This window comes from Athene noctua, chromosome 5, assembly GCF_965140245.1.
Source record: "Athene noctua chromosome 5, bAthNoc1.hap1.1, whole genome shotgun sequence".
Classification (NCBI taxonomy): Eukaryota; Metazoa; Chordata; class Aves; order Strigiformes; family Strigidae; genus Athene; species Athene noctua.
This window is the reverse complement of record NC_134041.1, coordinates 24952454-24973937: the sequence shown is the minus strand read 5'-3', so window position 1 is coordinate 24973937 and position 21484 is coordinate 24952454. Positions and strand designations below refer to the sequence as shown.

The 21484-nt window shown below is 45.6% G+C and overlaps 1 protein-coding gene across 1 annotated transcript in view; it reads left to right on the top strand.

Annotated features, from left to right (window-relative positions):
- Positions 1 to 3482: 3482 nt before the first annotated feature.
- Positions 3483 to 21484, top strand: part of NR5A2 (nuclear receptor subfamily 5 group A member 2) — an 83279-nt gene continuing 65277 nt past the window's right edge. The window contains exons 1-4 of the mRNA XM_074908216.1: positions 3483 to 3620; positions 6060 to 6178; positions 7461 to 7602; positions 10304 to 10950. Coding sequence (XP_074764317.1) covers positions 3539 to 3620; positions 6060 to 6178; positions 7461 to 7602; positions 10304 to 10950 — 990 coding nt within the window. The 5' untranslated portion in view covers positions 3483 to 3538. The remainder of the gene's footprint in view (positions 3621 to 6059; positions 6179 to 7460; positions 7603 to 10303; positions 10951 to 21484) is intronic.

Genomic DNA, 21484 nt, shown 5'->3' with positions numbered 1-21484 from the left:
ACACGGAACTCTCTACCCTGAAAACAAAGAGGTGCAAGAAGCTTCAGATTATTTAAAATTAGACCCTGTTTTTTTAATGTAAATGTACATACATTTAAATAGGGAGGTATAAAATATTCCAGGTCTTGCTCCTCGTACTAATCAAGGCTGCTGGAGGCTCCCCGAGCCATCATCTTTTATAATTATAATTACACGCGTCAATCAAGACCTTCAGGCAAAGTCAGAACAAGGCAGGCAAACTCAGGAGAGAAATCACATTTTAAAAAAAGTTTGGAGAACTTAGTAAGGAATGGATGGAGAAGAGATTAGAAGAAAGGGTAATTAAGGTTGCTCAAGGCAATCGTGAGAGCTAGAACTCCATGTTAAATTAAATGTAGCCACAAGGGACCAGGTATCATTTATAATATGTACTGCCCTAAACTGTTACTTCGGAGAAATGTGGATGTGTAATAACCACTCCAAAGTATTTTCATCCATAGCGATAGCTCGCGGAGTGGCTTTGCGATGTACAGTTTGAACTCTCTCCAAACCTTTCGCCGGCGGAATGACATTAAGCCCATGACATTAAGTAGGCGGGAAGAGCTGGGCTGCCGGTGGGTCCTAGGGCCGTGCCCGAGGGAGGGAGTCGGTCGGGGAGAGCCGGCCCGGCCCGGGCCAGCCGCAGGCGGGGACAGGCGGCCGCCCCGGCGGGACTGCCCGCAGGGGCCGCAGCGCGCCTGGACCCGGCTGCGCCCGGGCCGGTTTCGCCCGCCCTGCCCGGACGCGGGGTTTTCTTGCGCGGCTTTCTCCTAAAACGCGGCCGCCTTTCCCGGAGCAGCAATAACGAGAGAGGCTGCACGGAGCGCCCCGGCGGGGCGTCGCCAAGCGACGTGTCCCGCCCGGCGGCCGGCGGGAGGGAAGGCACCGGCTCTTTCCCCGACGGAGCCCAGCGGGCTGCGGGAGCCAGGCCCGGCGCTGTCCTGCCCATGTGTATTACGCTTCCCACGGGGTGATGTGAAGGCAGCCGGAGCTGTGCTCTGACAACGCTTCTCCCGAGGGGAAGGGTTGAGGGGAGGCGAAGCTCCTCCGCGAGCCGCCCCCGGGCTCCCGTGGCCACCCGTCGGGCCAGCAGCAGGCTGAAGCGGCCCGGCTGCAGGCTCGCAAGGCCGGAGGGCCGCGGCCCCGCCGCGCCGCGCCACGGGGACCCCGGCCCGCGGCTCCCACCCCTCCCGGCGGGCGCCCAGGCAGCGGAACGGAGCCGCCGCTGCGCTGCAGGCGCCGCCGGGGCTGAGCGCAGGGCGATGCTGCGCGGCGGCCCCTGAGAGAGGGGTTGTTAGTAATTAATGTATCTGGGAACAACTTCCAAGGGCCGAGGCGGGGTCTCAAGCCCGAGCTACGTCTGCCTGGAAAGGAGGGCATTCCCTCCGGACGGTTTCCCGCCGCCTCGCCTTAGCCGCTCCCGCAGCTGGCCATGCTGCCCTGCTGCAACTTAGTCGCAGGCGAACCGCTAAACTGTGAAATTATAACTTGAGAAATAACGTGCTGATATAAATCAAAAGCGCGCCTGCCCGCCGTCCCGCCCGACGGGGAATGGGGAAAAGGCGAGCATGGCGGGAACCCGAGACGTCGGAGCCTCTCTGCGCCTTGGGTCCATCCCCAAAATGTCAAAGGAAAGAAAGAGACATTGTCTGCCCCAGTGGTGCTGGTGTTGGGTTGGCTCGGGTTCTGCGCCGAATTTAGCAAAGGTTCAGTTACTGGATGCGAAAAGTTTAACCTGCTCAGGAAGGGGCGCAGCCGAGCCCGCTCTCTGCACAAGGAGGGCTTGTCCCACCGCTGGGCACCTTGCGACCATCACAAGTATTTAGTAGGATCAGTTTTCACAAACTCTCTTCCAGCCGATGGGAAATGCTATACCCTGCGCTGGGGACAGGTCCGCGCCTCACTTTCCATCGGAAGCAACTTTCACCGCCAAATATTTTCAGCTCTTAATAGACACAACGGAGATTAAAGTGCCAGAGGAGTACGGGCAGCCGAGCTCTGGGGCGGGGGACTCGGATGCTTTCAAAGGTGCAGACACCGCTCATCCCACACCGCCAAACCTACGCGCCGCAGTGGGAGCGGTGCGGAGCCCCCCGGACGCTCCCGGCGTGGAAGAGGCGGGAAGAGCAGCGGCGAGTGGGCAGAGCCCCGGCCCCGGCCCCGGCCGCGTCCCGCCGCCCCCGGGCCCCCCCGCCCCGCCCGGCTCTCGCCGCTGAGGCACCCACTTGCGGGAAACGAGTTATTCGGGACAACTTGGAAACGAGTGCCGCTTGCCGCCCCATGAGCCGGGGACGGAGGCTCTTGCTCAAGCGGTAGCTCTGCCTGGGCTTTGGCTTTTGTGCAAACGGTGCAACTGGCACCGACATATTTCGCAAGAAGTTTAGGGGCGGAAGATCTGAAAAGCCAGAATAGGTACAGCGAGCTCAAGCGCGGCTCCCGCCCGCTATTCCCAGGCTCCAGGGCTGCGCGGCAGCAAGTTGGCCGCAGGGGCTGGGAGTCTCCAAGCGCAGGGGGTTCCGCTGCTCACCCCTGCCCGCCCGGAGGGAAGGCGAGGGCCGGGGTCCCGCAGCCGGCCGGGGGCGGGGGGGTGCGTGGTTTGCCCCGCCGGCCCCAAGGGAGCCGGAGCCGGGCTGCCCGCCGGCGAGGAGACACACCGCGGGAGGGGGGCAGGCGCAGCCCGGTTCGACGGGGCCAGTGGCCTGTCGGGCTCCGCTGGGGCGGGGGGGGGGGGGGGGGGGGGTGGCTGCAGCCCAGGTACCCACCCCGCAGCCCGGTTTAACACACTTGTGCTGGGCAAGTGTGTGCGCCCCTGTGCGCGTGTGTGTGTGTGTGCGCGGGGGGTGTTGCTCATCCCGGCTCTGCCTTATTGGCTGCAAGGGCGGTGTCGGGGCCCCCCTTCGCCGGAGCCCCCCGCGCCCTGCAGCCCCCGGGCTCCGGGAGCGCCTCCCCGCGGGCCCGGGACTAGAGGTCCCGACTCAGCACCTCCACACTTGTGGCGGGGGAAAGAGGGGGAGGAGGAGGAGGAGGAGGAGGAGGAGGGAGGGAGGAGGAGGAGGACGGGGGTGGGAACCCTGTCCAGCAGCACCAGTGGCGGCAGAGCGCTCTGTGCACTGTGCCGCTCCGCATGGATCGGGGCGCCTGGCTGCCGCCGCGCTGAGCCCCGGGCGGAGCTGCTGTGGGCTCCCGGGGTTCCTCCTTCCTCCCCGGCACCCGCCGGTCTTCCTCCTCCTCCTCTCCTCTCCGCCCCCGCGGCCTGCAGCCCGACTACCGCTCCGCGGCTCCCCCAGCCGCGGGCACCCGGCGGCGCTTACAGGCGGCCGGGGCCGCTCGTTGCTCCCGCTGCAGCAGGGCAAGGGCTGGCGTGGAGCAGAAGGAGGGAAGAGGAGGAGGAGGAGGAGGAGGAGGAAGAGCTAGCGGCCGCCGAGCGCCCCTTGCTCCAGCTAAATCTGTGCTGCCGTGTCCAGGTGCTGGTGTCGCGGACGGACACGGAGCCCCCAGCCCGGCCCGCAGCCGCCTTGTCATGCTGCCCAAAGTGGAGACGGAGGCCCTGGGACTCGCCCGGTCGAATGGGGAACAGGGGCAGATGCCGGAAAACATGCAAGGTAAGGGGGGGGAAGGCACGGCTCTCCCCCTCCGCGCACTCTCGGCCCCCCTCCCCGCCTCTCGGCAAACCGCCCCTTCGTCCTGCCAAAAAAGTTTACGGCTGCGAGCTCCCGCGCCGAGCCCCTGCCTTCGCGGGACAACTTCCAGCGTGGCTCGGACGGGCACCGGGTGCCGAGGCGACGGCAAGACCCCGGCCAGGAGGTGCAACCGCGGCCGGGAAACCGTCACGCATCTGGCCGGCGGGACCCTTCCCCGGGGTGCTGAGGCCCCGCCGGTCACTGCTCGGGGACACCGGGCCCGCTGCAGATCCGGGGGTAGGGGGGGGGTCTGAGTCTCGGCCCCGGTCCGCGCTAAACTGACTCGAAATTTATGGCAGGGGGAGTTAGGCGGGAAGTCCCCCCGAGCACCCCATGTGCCACACACCGTCCCGAAACGGGGCCCCGAGGGCTCTGCCCCGCGGGTGCGCCGCCCGAGGCACAGCGCAGGTGGCAGCGCCGGCGCTTCGAAACTTCGCAGAGGAGAGCCCCGACGCTGCAGCGGGTTTGTGCCCTTGCGGGGCACCCGCGAAGGCAGCGGGATGCCCGATCTGGGGTGGCGCTGGAAATGCTTCTGTGGGGCGGGCCGGGGCCGGGGCCCCACGGCGGGCCGGAGCGCTGCGCGGGGGGAGCCGGCGGAGACCCCGTCCGAGGGCGGCCGCTCCCTGCCTCGGAGCCGGCAGCGCGGTGCGCGGGCACTGCCCGCCCTGCCCTGCCCCGCGCCTCTCCCGGGGCAGAAACTCCCGTTCCCGCTGCTCTTTCGGAATTATCCGCTCTCCTCCCGGGAGCCTGCTGGGAAGCAGGGGCGGGGGGGGAGGAGGGAGCCAGGGTCGCGGAGGTGCCATGGGCGGCCCGCCCGCCGCTTTCCTCGCCCGCGGAGGAGGCTCTGTGTCAGGGCACGGCGCTCGGAAAAACCCTTGCTTTCCCACTTGGGTTTTCCTGCGAGGAAGGGGAACTTTGTCCCAGCGCCGGGCCCTGGAGCCGCGGCCGCGAGAGCAGAGGGGAGGGCCGGGCCCTCCTCCGCCTGCGGCCGCCCGTGTCCGCCCCACGCCACTGGCAGGCGGCGAGCCCCGGCCGTGCCGAGGTGGATCTGGGACACGTTTTCCCAGGTGCGTGCTGGCGAGTTAATGCTCCCCGAGCGCCAGGGCGCAGCCCCCCTTGCCCCTGCGGAGAGGCGCGCAGCTCCCGCACCCTCACCCCGGCCACCGCTCCGGGGGCTTGGGGCGGAATTCCACCGGCCCGGTGCCCCCGAACTGTGGTAGCTGCGGGGTTACCGGCAAAGAGGCGACACCCTAAGCGGTGCCGCTGCCATGCCCAGCGCCTCCCGCCTCGCTCAGGGGCCCTCCGCTGCCGCCGCGCTCGCCGAGCAGGTCGGAGGTTTAGCAGGAGGGAAGGGGAAGGAAAGCGGCCCCGCGGTGTGCGGCGGGGGTTTCTTTTGGGGAATAACCGGAGCGGCTGGCTGGGCTCTTTGTGGGGGAGCCCGGCCCAAGTGATCGCGCTCCCTGCCTGCACGCAGCTTGTGTTACCCCCCTCGTCCCCTCCTGAGGGCCAGCTCCTCCCCGCCTTTTCCCCGAGCGGCAGAAACTTCGGGCGGCCCCGGCACGCAGGTTTCCCGCCAGCCCCGGTACCGGGGAGTGCCGGCTGGGCAGGCCCCGACCGCGGCCCCCGAGAACGGCGGTCCCGGCCCGCTAGCCCCCTGCCCACCCGCGGCGAGCCGCGCCGACCGGGGCCGAAAAGCGTCTCCCCCGTCGCCGCTGGCTGCGAAGCCCCGGGGCTCGGGGCATGCGGCGCTCACCCCGGCGGCTGGGGCAGGGCGCGGGAGAGCGCCCGCTTGGAGCCGGGGCCGTCACCCCCAGACAGCGAGTTTGGGGGGCGCAGAGAACCTTCTTTTAAGCTGGTTCTGCAAGTGAGTAACTTGCATTTAACGTGGCGCAGACGTGCTGTGTCTGTAAGATACAAGTTTAGGCTGAGTAAACAGTTGCAGGCTGATGTTGAAAGAAAACTTTAACTCAGTTCTTTTCCCTTGAATACAGAAGTTACACAGTCTTTTCATTGTGATTTTTTAACGCTTGCCCCTGATAGTTTTCGAACTTAAAAGAACTGATTTAGTTTGTGATTCCATAAACGAGGGACTAGGTTAAGGGCACTCTGTAAATATAAATATTTGGAACACAAAACTGAGGAGCTGAGGGAGTTTGCTCCACTTGCTAAGCATCGTGTAGATTTGCTGTTGATGAAAAGTTGCATGTCTCAATGCAAGCTGTGTTTTTGAAAATAAAACTTTTTTCCCCCAACTTGCAATGGTATGTGTAAGTGAGCTTTCTCTCTAGATAAGAACAGTTGCAGAAAATTTGGGTTCTTAATGTCAATTCTAATTGAATGTGCTATTTCTCCTTTCCCCAGTGTCTCAGTTTAAAATGGTGAATTACTCTTACGATGAAGACCTTGAGGAACTGTGTCCAGTCTGTGGCGATAAAGTGTCTGGGTACCATTATGGACTTCTCACTTGTGAAAGCTGCAAGGTTCTGTACTAATTATTTCATACAAACACAAGTACAGCAAAAAAAGTTTCAGATATAAGCAAAAAAAAAAAAAAAAAAGATAAAGAAAACAGAAGTAAAATAATTTGGCTTATTTCTGATGTTTCTTATTACATTCACCAAAAGCTTTAGGATTTAGAATGAGAGATCTTGTCTGCACGAATTGAAACAACTCGGACTGTTTTGCATTGTAGTTTTATCGTTACTTTTAAGTATTTTGCTGTTGTGAAGTGATGTATTTCTAGAACAACTTTCATTCCTAAGTGTCCTAAATATTGATTTTAGTTGTTTTATATACATTCAGAGTATTTCTGTTCCTGGAGGATAAAGTAGGAAAAGTATCCTCCATACAGATCAGCTTTGTAAAATCTAATGTAGCTTTAAGATTTTTTTCATCCTTCATTATTACAATGTACATTTCTGTGTCTATGACAACCGTGCACTTTTTGCATACAAACTAACTGCCAGAGCTCACTCGACACAAAGTCGCGTAACTCATGTATGATTTTAAATGATTCATTAATTTTGAGAATAAAAATATTTGTAAATGCAACTTATCATGTTGGAAGATAAATGTATCTGCATGGTTCTATTATACTAAAAGGGTTTAAATACTTATGAATTTATGACATGTCAAATTTGTCATGAAAACATTTTTTAAAGTTCTTTACAGTTACTTAAGTAATGAACTGTAAAGGAAACTCCTTTGCCAGAACAATGCAATTTAAAATATTTAGTTGCATGGAAAAATTAATTTAGCACATTATATTTTAATTTTAAAATAATCAATGAACAAATAATCAATGAACAACAAGCACTTACTATGCCTCTAGCAAGCACCCCAGGGATGTACAGTAGTCAGAGGTACTCTGTATTTCTGTTATCTTTGCAACAGTGTCCCTGTTTATTTCATGTAAAGCTACTTTAAAAGGAAGACTTTAATAATTTTGCAATGACTAAAGAACACAAAAGGAACTGGTCAGCCTCACTATTTCTGCTACCACTGTTAGGGGCACAGAACACTACGGCCAGTCGTACCAAGCTTTGACATAAGTCTATAAAACATAGCACTAACACAAGAAAACCTCCTCTGGAGTCGGGTGGTTTTCTCCTGGGTACATCTCACTATAATTTTAAATAAACTGTGCAACTTCATAAGTGCTTGAGTGGTGTCTGAAAAATGTGTTACAATGTTTTCCATAAAATAAAATGCTGAAACACACTATTCAAGCAAAACAGGCTAACTTCTGTATCTATCATACAGGGATTCTTTAAGCGAACAGTCCAGAATAACAAAAGGTACACATGTATAGAAAACCAGAATTGCCAGATTGACAAAACACAGAGAAAACGATGCCCTTACTGTCGATTTCAAAAGTGTCTAAGTGTTGGAATGAAATTGGAAGGTAAGAGCTACAGTCTTGCTGATATTGTCAACTCTACTATAGATTAATTTTGAAATTAATAGGATTACATATGATATTACATGCCATTTTATTAAAAAAGCTATTTATTGTGGTTTTGAAATTATAATAAAAGGTGACTTTATATGCTCAATGAAATCCTTGCTTTATTAAAAAATCGAATGAGTAAATGTTAAATCACTAACAACTAGTCAAATCCATAATCCATTTTTTCATATATGTATATAATATGATATTTCAGTGTTTTCGAGTTTGTGAATGAATGGATCCAGATAGAGTAGTTTTACAGCTTTTTAAAAAGACTTATTTTAGATTAAACATCAAATATGTAAGAAGTGTCCAGATTAGAAAAAAATTAGTCCTTGCTATGTAGAGCGATTTGATTTTCTTTATGTTTTATCTGAAGTTGGGTTTTTTTATATATAGTCTTCTGACAATAAAGCAGAAAACAGAGAAAGAGATAAAATAAGGGTTTTTCCTCACACCGGCTTGCCTTTGGGATTAAGGAACCAAATAATCTCTAAAGTTGTGTCCTATATTTTTGTGATGCTACACCTGAGATAATGTTACGAATGAAAGAGAATAAGGTATTTTGAAGCATACTTTCTTGACTTCATTTCAATTTCTCGTGTACAGAGAACAATGAAAGGCTTACAGTACTCATTGAGATAGATGAATGCAAAATTATCAGACTTGAATTTGAGAATTTTACACAGTTCATTCCAACTTTGATATACAAAATATTAAAATTCAGATTTCATAGCAAATGACAATTCTGCTTGACCAAAGACAAGCTCCTAAATTCCTTATTCTTACAGTTGGACTGGAATGGCATTTACCCTAGACACTTAACCATCAGGCCAAGGAGGAAAAAAAAAAAAAAATTAAGGCAACTGTAAAGAATAAGACCCAATCACCCGAGTCTGGCAAAGGAAAGCTGTTGATACAACTGAAGATGAACAGAAAAATCAGCCCTCTGCTGTTTGATGAATTCAATACTATTCTACTTGCCCACAAGACTGAGATAGCACTGACACACTGCACTAAACATCCTGAATCACTGCATGTTTTTCTAAATTCAAATAGGACAATAACAGGACATTTGGAATCCTTTTCATTGTTGATATTAAGAATAAGGATAAAATACATTTATCTGCTCCTACATTTAACTCCTTTCAATTGCTGGCAATGATGCAGGACCAGATTTTGTCTTCTGTGATTACATGCAGTTCACCTTAATTTCTGTAGGAGTTATACAAAAGCACTTGCTAATCCAGTTTGGCTCACAGTTTTTAGTTGTAGAGTACCTGGAAGGATACTATGTATGCATAGTTAATTACATTTACCAGCATGGTGATAGAATTATTTTAATTTCCTGCATTATGCTGAAAATCAACATGTAACAGCAATATTAGTAGCAGTATTTCTACTACAAATTTAAGCAAAATGCCCACATTTTTATATATACTCTAGAAAATGTACTTTAGTTTCCTTATCCACACATCCATACAATTTCTTTTCCTTTGTTTAGAAAATTGGAAGAACACATGCTTCCATAATAGTAAATACTTGTGACATTTATATGTGTATTTCCCTGATAGTGATATATATAGCCTTAAAGTCTAGTTCATAAATTACCATGGACCAAAAAAATCATTAAACGTTAAAATCCTTATGATAATGTACAGTATTATGCGTAGCTAGCATTCATAATAAATTTTTAATGTCGTACTAATCCCTAAGATAAAAAGCTCAAGAACTTAACCTCCAGCAATCTCAGCAGTCTCAACATGTCACCAGGCTGTCAAAGGTTCCTCTTTCAATCTAATTGCCGTTGGGCAAGGTGGGCTTGGTGAGAGCTCCTTGCTAGTCCATTATATATATACCATGGTGACAGACACTGCTGTGACAGAGACCACCAGTATGACTCCCAAGGCAGCTGTTGAGGTGGATTTGTTTTAATTATTTCTAATTCCAGAGATACTACAAGCCAGAACAGTGTCAATAGTTTCTGTTTCACTTCCACCTCTGTGTGGAAGACAGCAAGCTGACAGCTTTCTCTCTGTACATTCCAACTGCAGCTAAACATTTCTGTAGAGCTGTTCAGCTAACTAGAAATCTCTGAAAGTTTTACAGAATCCTCAAAAAGAAGTATTTCCTTCTTGCCAAGAAAAACTTATTCCCTTTTGTGACTACTGAACATTGCGCAATTTACGTTTCAGATGTTTTGCTGCGGTGGAAGGCAGTAATGGAATGATTATAATGAGACAGTGTGGCCCGCTGCATACGTCTCAGACAAATTCTGGACATCAGCCTTTGTTTCTTTATGACATAGTAGCTTGACATAAAACCAAATATACATTGAGATCTTCACATGATCCCATAGCAGGTGTGAAATTCCTGTAGCCAACCATTGTGTTTGTCCCCATGTCCTAATCAATGTAAAGAGAAGTCCTTCTGTGTTAGTAATATATGCATGTGAAAATTACCAGAAAAAACTGACATTTGTTAAGTCAAAATAAATCTTCTTTAGGAATAAAAGTGCAACTTTGAATTTGAAAAAAAAAACCAACCCACAGAAGAGTTACATTTTTACATTTCTGCTCTGTCCTGATGTATGTTTCATTAAAGAATGTTGATTCCAAGTTTTAATCATGATTTACTTCGTTCTCTCCCCTCACAGCTGTGCGAGCTGACCGAATGCGTGGTGGTCGGAACAAGTTTGGACCAATGTACAAGAGAGACAGGGCACTGAAGCAGCAGAAGAAAGCTCTTATCCGAGCAAATGGACTTAAACTGGAAGCCATGACTCAGGTGATTCAAGCAATGCCGACTGACCTGACAATATCCTCTGCAATCCAGAACATCCATTCTGCCTCCAAAGGCCTACCTCTGAACCATACTGCCTTGCCTCCTACAGACTATGACAGAAGTCCCTTTGTAACCTCTCCAATTAGTATGACAATGCCCCCCCATGGCAGTTTGCAAGGTTACCAAACCTATGGCCATTTTCCAAGCCGTGCTATCAAGTCTGAGTACCCCGACCCTTACACTAGTTCACCAGAGTCAATAATGGGCTACTCATACATGGATAGTTATCAAACAAGCTCACCAGCAAGTATTCCACATCTGATACTGGAACTCCTGAAATGTGAGCCAGACGAGCCGCAAGTCCAAGCTAAGATCATGTCATATCTGCAGCAAGAGCAAGCCAACAGAAGCAAACATGAGAAGCTCAACACATTTGGGCTTATGTGTAAAATGGCAGACCAAACCCTCTTCTCCATTGTTGAATGGGCTAGGAGTAGCATCTTTTTTAGAGAACTTAAGGTAGGTAACTATATTTAATTGTATTATCAATCAATCAAGAAAAAAATACCGTTACAATGTTGTACTCCAAGCATGAAACTATGTGGGCTCTTTTGGGGGTTGAAAGGGGTTATGTTGGGGTTTTTTGGGGTGGGGGGTGGGGGGTGTTGGTTTTGGGTTTTTTGCCCAAGCATCTCATTCTTAATTTATCTGTCTTGAAGTAGGCAGACTATTACAAGGAGAAACTTGTAGTTGTCTTCCACCTGGGCCTGTAACTAGCTGTAGCAAAGAGATCCAAGTTTCAGTTCAGTTCCTCTATATCTTACTATTTATCACAACTGTTATTAACCTCCACAGGGCCTTGCATAAAGTTTATTCCTTTCCTCTCAGTATTGTTCACTGTCTGGCTTGTGTTTAGAGTTGTAAGCATGCCTGTTACACCATTCTACATTCATGTAATTGTTTTATTACCTCATTTAATATATGGGGGAAAGCCATTTCTGTCCATCTCTGTACACTCCCTATAACAAGCCCATATTTGGAATATTCACTTTCTCACTGGGATGTTATTTCTTGTGTGTGTAGTTAACCATGTAGGCTGAATCCTAAGCAGGGTGTACACAGAATAGAAGGCAAGGAGGAAGAAAATATCTTAAGGACTCCTTTTTGTTCTCATCACCACCGATACATGGGGGATTCCTTTAATCTAGGCTGGCTACAATGAGCCTTAGGGTCTTAATTTTGTTGAGCACACAATAAATCCTCATGCACAGCTCTCTGGTAGCCAGAAATTCCCCATTTACATTTCTTGGACTTTTTGTTAAGGAAATTTTGTGGTCTGTTGTGGTCAGGTCTAAAATTTTAAGCCAGAAATTTGGGATCAGACAATAGAAATAAACTACAGGTTTTAACCACTCTTGATACAAAAGTTAGCTCTGGAATAAATTAAAGATCTTGTCTCAAAAAAAACCCCCTCAGGATGATGAACTCAAATCACAACTAAATTTTCCTATCATATTGCTATTTACTGAATCTGTCTGCTACACAGAGATGTTTTTGCCACACCTATTTGCTTCTGAAATCTGTAAAGTTTTGTGACTATCCATAATTTCTTGCTGACTACAGTCAACCTAAGGGAAAATAATACAGTATCCCAACACAGCAATTAGATGTTCACTGCGAATTGAATCTACATGAATCAAGAGCACAGAGGGAGATCCCATTAAAAAGCTGCAGTCAGGATGCTTGCCACTACAGTATTTCTATCATAACCATAATGATATGGACACATGAAATAAAGCCCGATTACAAGAAAAGCAAGCTGTATATGTTGCATATACAACTCCAGCTTCCCTCCAATTTTTCATGAGAATGGTTGCAGGAACCATTAAAAACTCAGTCTATATAAAGAGAAAGAAGGGACGAGGTTTACTCAGAGGGAAAAAAGAAAATGGTTTAAAGAGAGGAAAAGAATGCCACATCTTTTTTGCTAAATTGTTTACAATTTTATAGTAAGCTACAAGCCATGCTACTCATTTTAAATAATTTTTAAATTAAAATTGCAGACACATTACATTTCCAGTGAACTGCATCCTAAATATCGAGGACCAGATCTTTCTACCAATACATTGAGGATTACTTTAGACTGGAGTAATCATGTTAAAAATCATTGAGACTTGGAGAACCAGATACTCTTCAGTGTAAGAATTTTGACATTATGATCTGTCTTAAAATTCCACTTATGATTAAAATGAGAATATTAAAAGATTCAAGCAGCATTCACTTTTTATGGTTCCATGGCTTAATCAGTAGGCAGAATTTATAAGCATTCAGCATGCTATACTAGAAATAGTTTCAGAGATGGTCTTCGCCTCCAACAAGCTCAGGCTGGATGCTGTTCTTCAACCAACATATGTTTACTGGTATGGACACAAAAGATGCAGAAATTTGTTTCATGAAGATGCTGATCAAATTCTCCTGGCTCTGAATATGTATATACACTACCATGTATACACAGACTTCTGGAAATACACGTATTCTAGAAATTCACTACATACAGCCCTTCACTAGTAAACTGACTTTGACGCAATTTTACAAGGCATTGGCTTCAGCTTAGTATTTGTATTCTTTACATCTTAGAAACTTAGCCTTCAGACAGTTTCATATCCAGATCAGGGGTTTTTGGGTTTTGTTTTGTTATTTTAATTGGACAGGATCAGCTGAACAGCACAGCATTCCAGAACACATGTGGAAATCCATCTACATCCAGTATTTAGGGACCAGGTTACACACAATGTTAAGAACTTTAAGCTTCTTCACTTCAAAAAAGTGAGGTGCTAAAACCATGTTTAGATCAGACTCTACACTGTTAACAGCACCAGGCAATGCCATCTCTCTTTCCATCTGAGGGGAGGGGATCAAATTAAAGGGTTTCCAAACCTTTCCTGAGCACAGCTCTCTTCTATTCATCCATGGTTTCAATTCCTTCTGATAAAGGTAGCAAAAGCAGCTATTTCAGATTGCTCCACAGAACATGAATACCTGGGGGGGGGGGGGGGGGGGAGGGAAGGAACCACAGCAAAACACAACACCTAAAGATACGACAGAGTTTTTAAATGCAGAAGAAAGGGAAGAAGTCAATTGTGATAAAGATGCAGCTAGATTTTCAGAAGAGCTGTTTCCTACTGGTACACAGCTAAGTATGTATTTGCTTGAGAAGATATTTTATTATTCCTATATTTAAACTTAAGTGAATTTTGACGTGACTTTCAGATAAGACAGGCACATTAGCAGATCTCTGGGACTAAAATTTTAAATTACTCAAACAGTAAAAAAGTGTAAATGTGATTTGTAGGAAATTCATTGTGATTTTGTCATGTGATGCCTTGCATGACTAGCTGTGAGTTACTAAACAGCATGTTTGCAATTCTTTATCCTTTCACTTCATTCTAAATTTAGTCTTACATATTTGTTTCTTGATTTCATATAAAAGGGCAAACATTTTCCTTTCTGCTACACCTTGAGATTTGTAGCTAGCAGAGTTCAGGAAGGACTGAAGAGGAGGAGGACATAATAAAAAAAATGCTGTCCCAGTCCATCAGTGGTTTATGTCACATTTACCATAGAGATAATAACGAAAAGCCTCCAGTGAACTACAGTTTTTAAGTTTTATCTTTTTCTTTCCATTTGGCTGAAAATTTGATTTTCTTTAAAGAGAACTCAAGAGATAGCAAACGCATTTCAAAACTTTATTTCATGAAGCTTTTATCAGATTATGCTTATCACAATTATCTCACTTGTTCCTCTACAAATTATCAACATCTCTTTTGGAATGTGTTATACATGTAAGCATGAAAGGTTGAGCCAGTATTGACTGGATGGAACTACCTACAGCTTGCACTGCATTTTACAGAATTTGACCTGTATATGAATTTAAGTATGTAATTTAAGGCTAATGCTCATACTTGCTAGGGAGCAGATCCTACTGTCTTCATGTTGGATATCAGAAATTAATGGAAATATTAATGAAGCAAACTAATCAGGATTAGTAATAACATCAGAGAAAGATCCAAAGCAGCCAATTGCAATACAGTAACTGAATTTAACACCTGCTAAAATCTCAAACATATATATCTGTCTTGTGAAGTTGTCTGTAATTAGTTATTACATCATAAATTCTGGGTTTTGACATCACAGATTACTCAATTATTCATAATGAGAAACGTTTCTATATAGTTCTTTATACACAGATGAAATAAGAATACAGAGATAACCTCCCAGTAGGCTCATGATAATACTAAGAGTAATAGTAAAGAAGGCCTTTGTTTGCTATTCTGGAGTTGTTGAAAGCTCAGTAAATATAAAAGTAAGATATATCCATCTTATCCTCAACTAAGAAAACTCAGGAATGCCCTGGGGATGCTAGATTTGTAGCCAGCTGTCGTAGTCAGGTGAAAGGTCTTTGTACGAAGCTAAAAAGAAAATATTGCAAGAGTTTCTAGAGTCCAAAGGTTACCTGGCCCCGAGAAAGGATGCAGACAGCTCCACTGGACTGGTCTTTCCTCATCAGCCCGCATCAGGGAAAATTCAACAACTACTTCTAAAGCTAACTATTCCTGAACCCATGAAAGAAAGCAGTCTCTGACTGGGGCGAGAAGAAAAGAGGACCTGCACTGTAGAACAGTCCTCAGGATACTTTCTCCTGGCTGCGGATCAGAAAATTAGCCAAATCGATAGTTACGAAAAAGGCTTTAAAGGACTTGTGACTCACAAAAAAAAAAAAAAAAATTACCTTGACTTATTTGGCTATTTTAGTGAGGATGTCATAGGTCAAAGTACTATGTGAGCACAAACCCATTTAGTGAATGATTGCAGGAAGAGCCAGTGTACTTCATGTTAAAGAGTCTCATCCTAGAAGTATTTACTGAGTTTGCAAATTTAGGCCATTCATTGATGTCAGACTGTATCAGTTCTGGGACAGATTTCTTGCTGTAAGTATGTAAGTATAAATTTGTCCATGCTTCCACTAGCTGAAACTATGGCCTTCAACACAACTAGATTAGCAGAGTTTCAAATTATTTCTCAAAGCAGTCCAAACTTAGTGTGAATAGGATTAGCATATAACTCCTGGATGTAAAATGTATTTAGACAGATATAGTAATATAATATTCAATACATCATCTTTCATTTCAGATTTCAGTCTCCATGTAATTAAGCATCAAGAAATGCATAGTAAAGAAGGAATTACAGTACAGAAATTCAATTAGTAAACTGAATTAACACAGAATAGGAAAAAAAAAGAGGCTGGGGGTGGGGGCATGTTGGTGAGAAAAAAAGTATCAGCAGTGGAATACCTTAAAAGTTCTTCTTCAAGGTGATGAAAGGTTGATATATTATTTAGACTTAAGTAATCAAAGGCAATTTGATAACTTGAAGTGCTTTTGGACTTTGTAGTATGAGTTTATCAGGACAGGAAATGTAACTAACATGGTTGATGAAATAAAACTTCTGCAGTGTTCTTTCAATCAGGGAAGCAGTTCTAGTGTGCCTGGATTTAAAAAAAAAATTAAAAATCTTAAATATTTAAAAGATGTTGGGGAAAGGGAAAAGTATTTTTTTACACAACCAAATAATTATTTGCTTTAGAAAAATTATTGTAATTTCACAAATAGTAAAATAATTGCTATAGAAAGAAACCTCAGCAGAGAAACCAGGGTTTGATGAAGCATGGGATTATACCTGCCACAGAACTGAACCTCGTAGGGGAACACTGTTAGAAGTTAACTTCATGATCTTCTGGTTCTTCTCTGAACAAAGGATGCAACTAAATGCTGTATTTCAGCATGTGGGCTTGTCATGTTTCAGTCTTCCTAAACATTGTTCAATGCTAAGCCTCTGCCACTTTTTCTAGGGGTAAGAAAAAAGATGACATTCTCCTATGCCCTTTCATGTTGGAGCTGGATATTTAAGTTTCACTCTGCCATATGGTGTTATCACCTCTGACAGCAGGAGACTGAGTTCAGTCACTCTGGATTTAGTAATTTTTTCATCTAACACCCAATATTCAGCATCATGCTGAGACTAAGAACCATACTCCACATAGGTGTTTTTATGAAACACTGCCACTTTTACACTTGAGTGGATCTGCAGTCATCAGTTCACTGTAGCAAACTTACCCAGGTTCCCTTGAATAGCCATGATGCATTCCTTCCTGAAAATTTTAACATTTCTTACAACCAGGCAGTAAATCTTACTACAGGAAGAGAACTTCTTTCATTCAGATCCAGAGATTTTATATGATACCTGTACGGTTCAGACCCAGCACTTGTGTGCAATACTTGTATGATAATTCTGTGATGGTTTCCAGTTACAATAAAAGTTTACCTCTATAAATCTGTCAAGGCTGTTCAGATTTAAGGATGTTCTTCTGTTAACCTGTAGCCTTTAGGATCACCTACAGTAAGGATGAAATCCTAGCTATACAGAAGTCACAGACTTCCTATCAGCCCTGCTGAAGCCCTGTAATAAACGGATGTTATTCTATACTTTCATATATAGAGGTAAACTGCATCAGATCAAGGGATGATCTTTGTTTATACAGCACTGTGGAGTCAATAATTCACATAATCTGCTCAGCTCTAGGGCTGAAAAATGCTGACAAGTGACAGGAAAAGCAGAGGAAAGTGTGATTTATGAAGAAAGATTAAGATATGTGCATATTCATAGCTGCATGAAGCAATTAATTTAACCATATAGCAGCCATGTAGAAGCACATCTGGGCAAAACAAAGACCTTCGAGAGTGAGGAACTGTGTTCCACCTGTAGTAGCACCAATAAGATGTTTTCCACAAAATTCAGGCATCTGACTCATTGGAGAAAAGGCCTAAAGGTGAGAGCTTTCAAATTATGCTGTTAATTGTGAGATCACTCAGAAGAGGTTGGACCCACTATGCAGCTATATAGGCACAGGGACATACTAGAGGAATTAAGTCTTTTCCATTTTGAATTTTAAAATTATTATAAAATGGTGTTTCAAATAGAGGAAGTAAAATCAAGAGGCAGAGTACACTTAAACATCTATCTGGTATCTCTCTATTTCCAAACTTTGGCCAGCATGCATGAACAAGTAGGTTTTCAGACTTCAAAAATAGCACAACCCATCTATTGCCAGGGAAGCATGTCATTTTATGCTAGTCAAAAACAGCCATAGATTTAATTTTTTTTGGTCATGCATCAAAGCTGTCACGGTTTGCGCTATTTCATAGCCTCAAGTTACAAGACAACTTCTAAAAGGAAGCAAAGTTAAGTTTCATGTGCTGGAAATAAAATTCAGTTGCTTATTCCCCCCACCCCTCCTAAGCCAATACACAAAAATAGCAACGTCAGAAGTGGGTGAGTTTTAGTACAAGAGGAAATAATATTTCAAAAATTAGTTTAAATCTGAGTGCAATTCAAGAAATATCCAAATGAATGATAAACATTTGGTTTTAACTCTGTTACAGCCAATATGAGGGCAGTGGCAATGTGCAAAATCTGGTACTCCATTAAATGAGTGCCATACAGATCTTTTAGTAAAGCAAGACATAAAGTAGCTATTCAAACCCTCACACTTTTCCCACACCTGGCTGTAAAGAGCCGTTTAAAGCAAACTGAAATATAACATCACTATCTTTAGGACAGCACTTAACTGTTTTCTGATTATTAATTTTTTTTCTAATAAGAACCCTCTTAATTATCAAGTTTCATTTCAACTCTGAATAAAAACCATAGTTTTATTCAGAGTTAATGTTAGCTGAATCACAACACAGTCTGACCACATTATAAAATTGATCAGAAACATTTGCTCTCCACACGCCACAGAAACCGAGAGGTGCTGCAGCCCCCGCCATCTCAGCCTGACTGAGGGACAGGGGTCTGCCATCCCTGTGCCCAAACCAGGGGCAGGCCCCAGGGGCGCCAGCAGGATTGGCCAGCCCCACCACCCTCGCATGGGGCCACACAAGCCCCAAGGACAAGGTATGATTTGAAGGGACAGGGCAAGGGCACACACAGGTGGTGAGGGAGCCTTACCGGTGAGGCAGCCCAGGGAGAGCCAGAGCCTTGGCTGGAGCTTAAATGGTGCCGTGGGTGAGGGCCAGCTGGGGCTGTTAGTGCCTGCAGGTGTCCTCAGGACCTGTGTCAGGAAGAGGAGCTGTGCCCTGCATGGGACACCAGTAAATAACTCCAGGAGCAAACCCTAAAAAAGCAGCTAACTCAAAAGCTGTAGCTTTGCCTCTCTCACGTTCCTTCTCCCTGTCCTGAGACTGACCCTTTGCTGTGTAAAAGGGGTATGGGGTGGGCAGCCTGAGGCACTACAGGAGGCTGGCTGGATGCTGTCCCTTGAGCAGCCGCTCTGTTGCCTGTCTTTCTGCACCCGCATGGCACTCAGACCCCACTGCGGGGCAGGGCAGGGTGTACGTCAGGGTCGGCGCTCAACCCTGGGCTCCAGACATATACACCCTGGGTGGGAGCTGGGTTGAGGGGCTCTAGCAGCCTGCCCAGGAAGGGGCCACCCCTTCCCCATGCCACCATTAGGGGTGGGCTGCACTGGGCTGCACTGGGCTGCACTGCCCTTCACCCGTCCCGCTAGGCAACACCCTGGGGTGTAAAATGGAGATAGGTACACCGGCTTCGGGGCACCAGCGCACTGAGTGGGCCGTAGCTGCTGGGGTTTGTCCTCCGCAGAGGTTTAGTGCCCTTAGTTTGGCCTGTGCGTGTCTGAGTGGATGGCAGCTACCAGGGAAGGAGAGAGGGTCTCTGCTGAAAGGCAACCCGCCAGTTAGTCTCACGCTTTGCTTTAAAATTTCCCCAAATCCATCTGCTTTCAGTAGAGTTGAAAGACATGCACCATATCTTTCCCTAAATTGTTCTTTATTTACTGTTTTGAAATACGGACTGAAAGTTGCTGCTGTTGGCATCACTATAGGCACATTTGTAGAGCAACTACAGAAGAAATAAAGGGTCAGATTTAAGAACAAATTAAGAAAAACCAAGAAAGAGATAAAATACAGTGCCAGTGGGAAAGTGAAGCTATAATTTTAGGTGGACATCCTCAGTGTCTTTTTTCCACTTCTGTAACTGGTAGAAATTCAGTTAGAGGTGGTTAGGTAAACATCGGGGCAGTGTGGACAAACAAATATTTAACACTGTGTCTTGGAAACACCCCACTCATTAAAGCAACCATTACAGACAAGAAAAGATACGATAAATTAGTAAAATAAGAAACCAAATAATTGTATTGTGATGAAAAATTTCATTTTGTCTAATTCTGGAATCGTCTGTCATACCCATCACTTGGAGAGGGAAAGAAACTAAAATCTGTTTTCAGAAATTCAGAAATAGGAAAATGCTTTTTACATCTAAATACAGCTCTTGCATTTGTTGAAAGAAAAGTTACTTTGATATTTGTTGCTAAATAAAATCTTGGATCAAGTAAATTTAATTAAAAAAATTAGTTAAGGCAACAATAAACACAGGAAATATACATGAATAAAGTGTTCTAAAAGTCAGGCAACTCTTTTAAGACTATAAATATCACCTAAGCAAGGCCACTATAATTAGCAAAGGGTGAACAAAAGAAGACATCCAGAAATAGATGAGGAGGGGGGAGGTTGGGAGAGTGAAATGTCTTGGTTAACCTTATTCAAGTGTTCTTTCCATAGCATAGGAAATGGTTCCAGCTAGCTCATGAGTTCTGTTGGTATTAACTGATTTTTAAAAGGACATTTCCACATTGTCTGTATGCCAAGGAAATTCTTTTACTGGCATGTTTGCCGAATACAGGAAACATCACCCTGACTAAGTGACACTGGATGTGATGAAGAATTGTATCTTTATTCTGGTGTTAGAGTCAGCCGTGTCTGTTTGTTTCATCTGTATACCTTTTGGTATTTATTGGGGAATACTTACTGCAGTCTTGCAATTTGTCCTGAGTAATGAGCAAACACAGTGACTGGTGGTGCTGAGTCATAATCCCTCACCACTGGAGAAGCAGTTTGCTGCAGCCCTTGTGCACCAGATGCTTATTTAGTCTGAGGGCTAGCTAATCCAGCACTTTAGGGGAGGTAGAGACAGGGCTGTCTAGTCATCCTCTAATCTACTTCATCCCTCTTCAAGGTATGGGGAGAAAATAGTAACCGTGCTAAGAACCATTCTTGTCTCCATGCTATGGCCAGAATTCTCTGCAAAAGGAAATAAATGTGCACCTACAACTACTCACTCTCCTAAATAGAGAGCTGAACAAGTGGGTCTTGTATATAGTAATTTTTAGAGTAAGTCAGGTTGTGCTTATGGGCCCAGACTTATACTGCTTATCAGAAGAAAACTTTTCTGAAGCCAATGAGAATTTTGTCCAACAAAGAAGTGGAAGTTAAGATCTTGAATACTATATTTTCAGTTTCACTCACAGCATCTGCCAGTTTCCTGTTTTCTTCTGTAAAGCTGCCTGTGTCAAGTTTTTAGGTTTCATTTGCTACATGTTATTTCTAAATGCCCTTTTTGTTATTTATTTTCTCTTCCTTTCTCAGGAATAGTGTTAGTACCACAGCCACTACATAGGAGGCAGTAACTACAGTTATTTGTGGCTCTGGGCTCCATTGACCTATCACAGAGATCTTCAACAACAGTCAGTGTGTTTCAGTGCCAACTCCTTAAGCTTCTTGTGCACCTTTTTGGGAAAAGGTGGAAATTTTTGAGAAAAAGGATCAGAGTGGGTGGGTCGGACAGGCCAGGAGCCTCCTTACCATCTTGCTACTCCTGGAGCTCAGTAAAAATCACAATAAACCCACAAATGTAGTTAATCCAAGCTATTAACTTTCCTTCAGGTAAGAGCAAAAACATGTAGGGAGAATAACAGGTGGCAATTGGCCGTATTATTGGCCACATTGCTAAGATTCTACCCAGACTTTCTAGTTTTTGAGAAATCCATAATTGCTGTAAGGAGTAGCATCAAAAAACTCTTTCTGATGCAGGACTTGGTAAACAATGGTCCTTGTTTATAATACAGTGAATAAACAAC